This window comes from Squalius cephalus, assembly GCF_949319135.1.
Source record: "Squalius cephalus genome assembly, chromosome: 21".
Classification (NCBI taxonomy): Eukaryota; Metazoa; Chordata; class Actinopteri; order Cypriniformes; family Leuciscidae; genus Squalius; species Squalius cephalus.
In genome coordinates, this window is record NC_137142.1 from 27163178 (window position 1) to 27174180 (window position 11003).

General features: G+C 40.4%; 2 protein-coding genes across 2 annotated transcripts; one reads left to right on the forward strand and one right to left on the reverse strand.

The window, feature by feature from the left end:
- Nucleotides 1-1434: 1434 nt before the first annotated feature.
- On the reverse strand, nucleotides 1435-5770 carry LOC307149817 (uncharacterized protein). The gene is made up of 3 exons (XM_079856383.1): nucleotides 5763-5770; nucleotides 1991-4638; nucleotides 1435-1691 (listed from the first exon to the last, which is right to left on the reverse strand). The coding sequence occupies exons 2-3, from the start codon at nucleotides 4572-4574 to the stop codon at nucleotides 1573-1575; spliced, it is 2703 nt and encodes a 900-aa protein (XP_079712509.1). The 5' UTR covers nucleotides 4575-4638; nucleotides 5763-5770; the 3' UTR covers nucleotides 1435-1572.
- A 3246-nt stretch (nucleotides 5771-9016) lies between these two features.
- cfd (complement factor D (adipsin)) lies at nucleotides 9017-10654 on the forward strand. The gene is made up of 5 exons (XM_079855580.1): nucleotides 9017-9260; nucleotides 9421-9565; nucleotides 9741-9882; nucleotides 10042-10302; nucleotides 10408-10654. The coding sequence occupies exons 1-5, from the start codon at nucleotides 9209-9211 to the stop codon at nucleotides 10555-10557; spliced, it is 750 nt and encodes a 249-aa protein (XP_079711706.1). The 5' UTR covers nucleotides 9017-9208; the 3' UTR covers nucleotides 10558-10654.
- Nucleotides 10655-11003: the final 349 nt, after the last annotated feature.

The window sequence follows — 11003 nt, forward strand, 5'->3', positions numbered from 1 at the left end:
AACAAATTAACGAGTATCCTAAATGTTTAAGAGAAATATTCTCGGTTATGTATGTAACCCTCATTCCCTGAGTAGGGAACGGAGACTTTACGTTGTGACGACGAATGGGGTTTCGCTTAGAAAGCCTCTCACCTTCGAGTATTATAAAACGAGCCAATGGCAAGGAAATGCGTGCAAGCAAGCAAGCTGAGGATTCTGTGCCGACGGCTGGGTGGAGGCAGCAGCGGGCCGTCGGGGCAGAATGTGCAGAAGTGCACGGGCGAGACATCTTTAAAAAGACGTGCCAAGCGCAAGCTCTTTTGTGAGAAGAAAAAACTCTGCAGAGTGTTGAAGCGACCAGGGAGAAACACACACTGGCAGATCACTGCACAGATCAGCAGGCAATGTGCTCTCACTGGAAATCGCCATCACACCAACACCTGGAGAGAAGCTCGTCTCGAAGTGTGAAGAGAATGAAGATCTCAGAATGGCTTGTGGAGTGAAGAATTATCTTGGCTCTGAAGTGAAAACATATTTGCATGTTGCCAGCGTACTTCCTTGTATAGACTGAGGTCTTGCTTATTGGCACCCCTCATCAGCTTCATAAAGCTAGCTCACTAATTTTAAACATAGATGGCTCTGATTTGGAGGCACAGACTAAATTAAAAAACTTGGGAGTTATATTTGATTCTAGTCTGTCCTTTGACTCTCATGTGCGGTACATTGTTAAGAACTCCTTTTTTCATCTCAGAAATATTGCTAGACTCCGCTTTATGTTATCCCTCTCAGTGACTGAAAGGCTTATTAATACCTTTGTTTTTTCTCGCATTGACTATTGCAATGCACTTCTTGCTGGAGTTCCTAAAACCACACTTAACAAACTACAATGTGTACAAAATTCTGCTGCTAGGATCTTGACTGGAATCAGGAGAAATGAGCATATTACACCGATTTTAAAGTCTTTGCACTGGCTCCGGTCAGGTTCCGAGTCGATTCTAAAATCCTTATGCTCACATATATGGCACTGCATGGTCTTGCACCTCAGTATGTGTCTGCGCTTTTAACTTTATACACACCCAAGTGTCATTTACGCTCCTCACAAGTTGGTCTATTGGCAGTCCCACAGACTCGTTTGCGTACTGTACGGGACAGGGCTTTCTCATCCTACGCTCCTAGGCTTTGGAATGCACTCCCTCCAAATATCAGAGATGCACAGACTCTAAGTCATTTCAAATCTCATTTAAAAACGCATTTTTTAGGTTAGCTTTTACTTGACTTTTTATTTTATTTTATCTTTATTTATTTTATTTTATTTTTTCTCTTGTGTGTTGTATTTTAAATTTGTTTGTTCTATTATGTAAAGGGCCTTGAGAAGCTGCTTTAAAGGCGTATATATAAAAATAAAGTTATTATTATTATTATTATTATTATTATATACCCACGAGGTGGGGCGGAGTTACGCTATGCAAATTGCGCACACCCATGGCATTTCCTTGCCATTGGCTCGTTTTGTAATCCTCGAAGGTGAGAGGCTTTCTAAGCGAAACCCCATTTGTCGCCACGACGTAACTCGGTGTGACCACGAAAGGAAACTTAGTGTCTATGGTAGTTGCGGCCCTGGCTGAAGTTTTTATCTCGGAGGTCAGGAAACCAAGTCTTGAGTTTTCTCTTAAAGTCAGCCTTCTCTTCTTCACTTGGTTTAGATTCAGATACTGGTGAAATGAAAAATAATAATTAAGATACAATTGGTGGAAATAATATATTAATCATCTAAAAGAAAACAGTATCTTTTGTTGTTGTGGACCTGGCTGAATTTCTTACCTTCAATGCCAGGTAACCAGGCCTGGAGCTTCCTTCTGAACTCAGCCTTCTCTTCTTCCGCATGTTTAGAGTCAGAAACTACAGAATTAAAAAAGAATCATTAAGTGACACAATTGGTGAAAAAAAAATACTAATAATAATCTAAGAGAAAACTATCTTTTGTTGTTGTGGTGCTGGCTGATGTTCTTACCTTCAATCCCAGGAAACCAGGTCTGGAGCTTCCTTCTGAACTCAGCCTTCTCTTCTTCAGCATGTTTAGAGTCAGAAACTACTGAATTAAATGTGCTTCCTGGGAAGGCAGTGGACATGGGTGCTTCCTCTTGGGACGAGGTGCATACAGGTGCCTTCTCAGAGGATGTGGTGGGCACTGGTGTTTCCTCTGGGGAGGCTGTGGGCACGAGTGCATCCTCTTGGCATGAGTTGGGCACAGGTGTTTCCTTAGGGGACACAGTGGGCACTGATGCTTCCTCTGAGGATGAGGCAGGTACAGGTGCTTCCTCTGGAGACGTGCTGGGCACTGGTGCTCCTTTTGATGTCCTGGCAAACGTAGGTGGTCCCTTGGGGGGCCTTAAGGGCAAAGGAGTCAAGATGACATCCCTTTTCAGATGCACATCCCTTTTCAGATGCAATCTCATATTATTAGGGATTGTCACTTTTCTCCTGAATGAGGGCCTGGCAGGTACAGGTGCTTCCTGTGGAAAGGCAGCGGGCACTGGTGCTTCCTCAGGGGATGCTGCATGTATGAGTGCTTCCTCTTGGGACGAGGCGCATATAGGTGCTTCCTCAGAGGATGTGGTGGGCACTGGTGTTTCCTCTGGGGAGGCTGTGGGCACGGATGCATCCTCTTGGGATGAGTTGGGCACAGGTACTTCCTTAGGGGACACAGTGGGCACTGATGCATCCTCTGAGGATGAGGCAGGTACAGGTGCTTCCTCTGGAGACGTGCTGGGCACTGGTGCTCCTTTTGATGTCCTGGCAAATGTAGGTGGTCCCTTGGGGGGCCTTAAGGGCAAAGGAGTCAAGATGACATCCCTTTTCAGATGCACATCCCTTTTCAGATGCAATCTCATATTATTAGGGATTGTCACTTTTCTCCCGAATGAGGGCCTGACAGGTACAGGTGCTTCCTGTGGAAAGGCAGCGGGCACTGGTGCTTCCTCAGTGGATGCTGCATACATGAGTGCTTCCTCTTGGGACGAGGTGCATACAGGTGCCTTCTCAGAGGATGTGGTGGGCACTGGTGTTTCCTCTGGGGAGGCTTTGGGCACGGGTGCATCTTCTTGGGATGAGTTGGGCACAGGTACTTCCTTAGGGGACACAGTGGGTACTGATGCTTCCTCTGAGGATGAGACAGGTACAGGTGCTTCCTCTGGAGACATGCTGGGCACTGGTGCTCCTTTTGATGTCCTGGCAAATGTAGGTGGTCCCTTGGGGGGCCTTAAGGGCAAAGGAGTCAAGATGACATCCCTTTTCAGATGCACATCCCTTTTCAGATGCAATCTCATATTATTAGGGATCGTCACTTTTCTCCTGAATGAGGGCCTGGCAGGTACAGGTGCTTCCTGTGGAAAGGCAGCGGGCACTGGTGCTTCCTCAGGGGATGCTGCATGCATGAGTGCTTCCTCTTGGGACGAGGCGCATACAGGTGCCTTCTCAGAGGATGTGGTGGGCACTGGTGTTTCCTCTGGGGAGGCTTTAGGCACGGGTGCATCTTCTTGGGATGAGTTGGGCACAGGTACTTCCTTAGGGGACACAGTGGGTACTGATGCTTCCTCTGAGGATGAGACAGGTACAGGTGCTTCCTCTGGAGACATGCTGGGCACTGGTGCTCCTTTTGATGTCCTGGCAAATGTAGGTGGTCCCTTGGGGGGCCTTAAGGCCAAAGGAGTCAAGATGACATCCCTTTTCAGATGCACATCTCTTTTCAGATGCAATCTCATATTATTAGGGATCATCACTTTTCTCCTGAATGAGGGCCTGGCAGGTACAGGTGCTTCCTGTGGAAAGGCAGCGGGCACTGGTGCTTCCTCAGGGGATGCTGCATACATGAGTGCTTCCTCTTGGGACGAGGTGCATACAGGTGCCTTCTCAGAGGATGTGGTGGGCACTGGTGTTTCCTCTGGGGAGGCTGTGGGCACGGATGCATCGTCTTGGGATGAGTTGGGCACAGGTGTTTCCTTAGGGGACACAGTAGGCACTGGTGTTTCCTCTGAGGATGAGGCAGGTACAGGTGCTTCCTCTGGGGACGTGGGCTGCACGTTATTTGGGATCCTCACTTTTCTCCAGAATGGGGACCTGGCAGGTACAGGTGCTCCCTGTGGGGAGGCAGCGGGCACTGGTGCTTCCTCAGGGGATCCTGCATACATGGGTGCTTCCTCAGATGACAAGGCAGGCACAGGTGCTTCCCCTGGGGAAACAGTGGTCACTAATGCTTTAGGTACAGGTGTTCCCTGTGGGGACCCGTCTGGCATGGGTGCTCCCGCAGGGGACTGGGCAGGCACAAGCTCTCCCTGCTGGTACCTAGCAGGAGCTGGGGCTCCTTGTGGGGCCTCCACTATTCCCCACTGGCCTGAAGTGAGCCCACACCCGTTCTTCTCAATTGATGAGCGTAAACAATCCTCTACCTCCATTATTGCCCACCACCTCCCTGCGAGGAGGGCTGTGATGAGCTCATGCTCATCTAAGGGGCTTAAGGGTTCTATTTCTCTGAAACAGGTGGGCATGGTGAACATGCTCTGTTTGATGGATAAGCATCTTTGATGGCTGCAAGACATGTTGTTCAAAAAAGTGTATAACCGAATGGCTGTTCGTGTGCAACAGTGAACTATCTGTGAAAAACTGGGAGAGAAAGAGAGAGACTTTAATGATCAGCAAATATATACAAATTATTTGTCTTAGTTTTATATAATTGTATAATTAATTAGGCTATAATTATCAACAAATATATAAATATATATATATATATATATAAACTATATATCGTTGGAAAGTTCTAAGACTCCTAAATAGATATATTAGCACTGTTTTTTGTTACAAATTATGTAGGAGCAGTAATAGATAAATTTATGACGAGAAAGCACCTAAAAAAATCTACATCATAACAGGAGTTCTGGCGTTTGTCACAAAAAGTCGACGCACACACTTTTGATAATTGAAACTTTGGTTTTCATGCTTAAAGTTCATAATAAAACATATAATCTAGTATTTGTCAATAAAAAAAATATCAAATAATATTATCCTCTAAAAAGTATAATATATAATATTATCTTTTTTATCGCCTTTTTTGTTACATCAAATTTCAGTAGTTATTAAAATTAGGTATCATTTGAAAGCTTACAAACTCAGAATTCATCCTGTGAAAACCGTTTTGAAATTGGACATTGCGTTACCATAGTTACCACACTTTTGGGCATAATCATGTTTCATAATTTATGATCAAAATCTTTTCTAATCTTGACAAAATATTGTGTACTCAAGGTTCGATATTTTGTGACAGAAGTGATATTTGGACAGAAATTAAAGAGTTAGCCTAAGGGGTTAAAGTACCATTTTTATGGTCCGATTTCAAAACACCGTTTTCACAGGCTGAATCTTGAGTTCGTAAGCTTTCGAATGATATATAATTTGTCAACATTAGATCAGATAGGCCAGTACCAGTTAACAGATTAATGACTTGGTCCTTACCCTATCAGCAACGTGAACTGGGAGTCACAACTCATAAAATCCAAAATATATCAAATATTTCACAGATTCTTTTGGATATGTTTTACTTAAGTCCAGATGATACAAAAAAATGACATGAAATGATTTTTTGCTTAAGGGTTAGGCTAATTATACAATTATATAATTGCAACTGGCTTAATTATAATTATAACCAAACATTGATATGTAATTACATACATTTCAGCATATACAAATTGATTAAAAGAAACATCCAGATGAAGAATATAAGCTTAACTTACTTGCATTCACTCGACCACTCACTACTAAAGGCGATTTTGTCTGCACTGTCTATATAGCTACCGAACATTCTTTATGACGTCGTAGTTATTGTGACATCATAATGGTCTAAAGATCAGAACACCGCCAGTTGCCATGCCGTCGTGACATAAAATCGTGAAGGATTTTTATTCGATTAAAAGAGGAAGGGGAGGGGGAGGGGATGGGGGTTACCAGCTAAAACTCCTGAGTAGTGTGTGTGGACGGCAGGCGTAACCCTTTACAGTCGATGGCGTAACCGTAGCAAAAGTTATGCGTTTTAAAATGAAAATGGTTACTAGTGTAAACGTACAATATGTATTGCACATTCTGCCCGGGAACCGATGCTCTCGAGCCAAATATAGTTATTTCAGTGAGTAGGCCTATGTGGCTCTGGCTCGACGGCAGGAAGGAATAACCAAACAATTTTTTTTCCAATAATAAAAGTGTCGATTCAATTAAAAATCCACATATCACATTTTAAAATATTACACAATTCAATGAAGCCTGTTTGTCGTGTATAATTCACCGACCAATCGTTATCTGGCACAACAAGTTCAAATTTCATTGGACAATGTGAAGTGGAGCAGTAATTTTCCAGTCATTCATAAATCGTTTAAAAGGTAGATGGACAGACGAATTTACATTTATGAAGCGATCTGAATCTGCGTCGTTTAAACAATGGATGCTAATTACAAAGCACTGCACAAAACCAGCACTAAAAGTCGCATTAATGGGAAGTAGTATTAAAGTAACTTTTTATTTAGTCTATGTATTGATACACCGTTTACCATTTGATCAAACTGTCATAGTTAGTTAAATGAAGCCCAGGCGCCATCTACAGGCCTATTATGTGAAGTGTAGGCGGACAACAAACACGCGAAATGGTGACGTGAAAGGACTTTAACATTTTTGGTAATTATGCAGCAATAGTATAATAATACAGTAGCCTACCACTGCTGTTCAAAGATTTGGACACATTACTATTTTTATGTCTTTTTTAAAAAAGAAGTCTCTTATGCACATCAAGCCTGCATTTATTTGATCAAAAATACAGAAAAATGTTATTACAGTTTAAAATAGGCTAATGCTTTTCTATTTTAATATACTTTAAAAATATAATTTATTTCTGTGATGCAAAGCTGGATTTTCAACAGCTATCACGCCAGTCGTCAGTGTCACATGATTTTTCAGAAATTAGTGACTTACAAATTCTTAATCTTGAATTTTTGAACAAGAATTTGAGAAGGTGTAACTGTTGTGTTGTGTTTGTGGGAGAGAAAAAAATCTACAAGTTTGCAACTCTTAAAACATTTCTCTCTGTGACTTCAAATTTACTTATACACATGTGTGGCTATTCTTTACAACTATAAATTCCACCGTCACAAGCGTTCAGTTGATTTGCACCAAAAATACCTTCATATCAAGGTGCCATACCAAATTTAGCAGCCCTACCCAAAACTATAGAAGCTTGCACAGTACAGAAGTGCATTTAGCCTCTACACATATAGGCTAGTATAAATCAAATCATATCTGAACATAGCAAACAGGCTACTTAAATATTGTTAATAATAGCCTACTAATTTATGTCAATAAGGAGTATGTGAACTCATTCGATCCTGTTTACGAAGCATCCCAGGATGAACCTAAGTTGGTTGAGAGAATGAAGTCAGTAGGCACTTTTTGCTTCAATCTGAATGAATTCATTCCGATTGATGAATCCTAACGTATAGTGTTAGCCTACATGAACGCTAAATACATGTGACATGGTGGTGACTTTGAAGAAGCTTAAATATAATATCGTTTGAATTGTTATTAGCCTACTGTTTGTTGTTATAGTAGCATTGTTTAACATTTTTGGTTAAAATGTTTGCATTGATACAACACACACAGCAGGTGGCGGCAAGTGACAGTCCTTATGATAGTGAAATGTCACCAGGCTGCCATTCAAATTCAATTGTTGATATCAACAATTGATTTCTTAGTTGAAATTCTAATTTCACATATCAGAAATACAATTCTTAGTAGTAAATCCTTTATTTTCCGTTCCGGAGATGTTGGTGTCCGTGCCGGTGGAGACGTGCCAGAAACGTTGGTGTCCGTGCCGGAGACGATGGTGTCTGTGCCGGAGACGTTGGTGTCCGTTTCGGAGACGGTATTTTTAAATACTGGTAAAAATTATTTTTGTGCATTTTTCTTAACAATAAACAAACTTTTTTAAAATTCACTTTTTAAAACATTTTTAAAAGATTATCACTTTAGCAATAATCTGCCAAGTGTCGTCTTTGAAAAGAGATCTTGCTCTAGTCTAAAGCATTCAAGATTTACTACAGTTTAAGTTGGAAATTTAGTTTTGGGTCTATGCTCAAAAAAGTGAATAAATGAATTATAAATATAGCGTAAATATAATTTAGTACCATAAAATCCCCTAATAATATCTAAATATTTAATAAAAACTAGGGCTGTGAAAAGATTAATCGCGATTAAATAAAATCCATTAATCGCATCCAAAATAAAAGTTTGTGTTTACATAATATATGTGTGTGTATGTGTATAATTATTTTGTATATTTAAATACATACACATGCATGTATATATTTAAGAAATATTTGCATCTATATAGGCCTACTGTATATATTTATATATAATTTATATTATATATTATAAATGTAAATATTTTATATATAAATAACACATTTTTCTTAAATATATACATGCATGTGTGTGTATTTGTGTATTTATATATACAAAATAACTATAGCCTACACATACACACACATATATTATGTAAACACAAACTTTTATTTTGGATGCGATTAATCGCGATTAATCTTTTCACAGCCCTAATAAAAACATTATCAAACTAAAATATAGTACATTAAATTCATTGAAATAAAAATAAAAATCTGTCATTTTTGACTGACACGTGAAGAGTATACCAGAGGGTAAAATATAGATTATTTATTTTAAAATGACACGGTCACAGTACACTCTTGAAAAGAAAGGTTCCTTGAAGAACCTTTAACATCCATGGAATGGATGCACAAAATGTTTTTTATGCACAATTCCAGATGCACAAAAGGTTTTTTATAGTGGAAAATAGTTTTTCGGATTATTGATTTATTGCACTCTGTACAAACATTTATGTCCTCTTCACTTAGAAAATAACAAAAGACATGATTACAGGAAAGGAAACATTTGCAGGAAAGGAAAAGTGAAACGGACACAAAGTAGATGTAATGAAGAAGATTTATGGCCTGAAGATATATTCCTGTTTTCTCTTGTCTGATGGGCGATTAAGAAAAGAATGCAAAGAGAACAACACTCCCACACACCCTCTCTGCCTCTCTCCCGTTTGGGCAGTATATAAAGCTCAGCCCACACTCAGTGGTCTTCAGTCTCAGAAGTATACAGACAACAATCGTTCACTATGAATAGACTTTTATTTGTCTCTGTGCTGCTCTTTGCAGCTTCTCAAACTGGTGAGTAATATTCAATTTCACTATTCTTTGTCTATTTATGCTGCAGGATATGCATTTTTGTTGTGCATTTCTACATTTAAGCATGGGGAATAGATTTATTTAGTTTGATTAATGAGGTTTTCCTCATGTTATATGGTTTAAATGATTGTGTTATTTGCAGGTGAATGCATTACAGGAGGAAAAGAGGCTGTTGCACACTCTCGTCCGTACATGGCTTCACTTCAGTGGAATGGAAAACATGAGTGCGGTGGCTTTCTGATCTCCAGTCAGTGGATCATGAGTGCAGCACACTGCTTTCAGAATGGGTATGTAACATAACGACACCAGTGAGCTGTGCGACAGCGATGCAAAGATGAAATAATTTCAGTCCAAAATCACTGTGATTTGTTCGGAGGGTTTGTTTTGATTTTGTTTTGAAGTTGCAGAAATACGAAGTTGCAATACGAAGTTGCAAAATGATAAATGTCCTGTTTGTTGCAGGAGAGAATCCGGTGTTAAAGCTGTGTTGGGTGCTCACTCCCTATCTGATGCTGAGGACACTAAACAAACCTATGACACTACAGTCTACAGCCATCCTGATTTCAGTATAAGCAACTATGACAATGATATTGCCCTGCTCAAGGTACATACTGAGATCCAATCATGTAGCTGAAAAACAGTCTGTGTGTGCGTGTGGTGAACATGATTTCACCAAGTACAACATGTTGCTGTGACAGTATGTGTAGAGATCAGTTTTCTACAGCAGACTGTCAATTACATAGAATGATTTTGTTTTTGACAGCTGGAAAAGCCAATCACTGAGAGCTATGCAGTGAAACCAGTGAAATTCCAACATGAAGAAGAAGCCGATCCCAAGCAGTCTGATGCTGTGGAAACAGCTGGATGGGGCTCTTTGAACAACCTGGGAGGACGACCAGACAAATTGCAAGAACTCAGTATCACAGTCAAGAGCCGAAGTGAATGTGGCCGCGGTGACTACTATGGATTGAAGTTCACCAGCAACATGCTCTGTGCTGCAGAAAGACGAAAGGACACCTGTGATGTAAGTTTTACTGCAATGGTTCACAAAGTACTGCATGACTGCTATAGGTGGAAACAAACTCGAATATATTACCTCTCTCGCTTCCGCTGTCTTTCTCTCCAATAGGGTGACTCCGGAGGTCCTCTCTTATACAAGGATGTTGTTGTGGGGATAACCTCTAATGGAGGGAAGAAATGTGGCTCCAGCAAAAAGCCTGGACTCTACACGATCATCTCCCACTACACCAATTGGATTGACAGTACTATCACTGAGTAAAAAAAGCTGTGGAATCCTTTGCATATATGTAACCTATTTTTTCATACATCCTGTATATCTCATGTACTGCTACATTAATAAAACTTTTCTACACCTACCTGAATCTAGTCACGATTATGTTTGTTGTTGTTTAAATAAAAGGTTTACATCCTTAAAATGTCATCAACACCACTATTAAACAATTCAGTGTGAAGTAAGAAAGTGCTGAAATAAGCCAGCATGAATATGTTGGTCCATGCTGGTTAGAGCTGGTATAGTGCTGGTCTAGATGGTACCAGCATCAAGCATTCCATGCTGGTCCCTGCATGCAAAACATACCTTGTGTTGGTGATAAGCAATTCTGGATTTTTCAGCAGGGACACAATAGTGAAGAAATGCATGGAAGACGACTTCAATTCAACATCAATTTCATTCTGCTAGGTGAAATATGCTCCAAAAAAATGCTT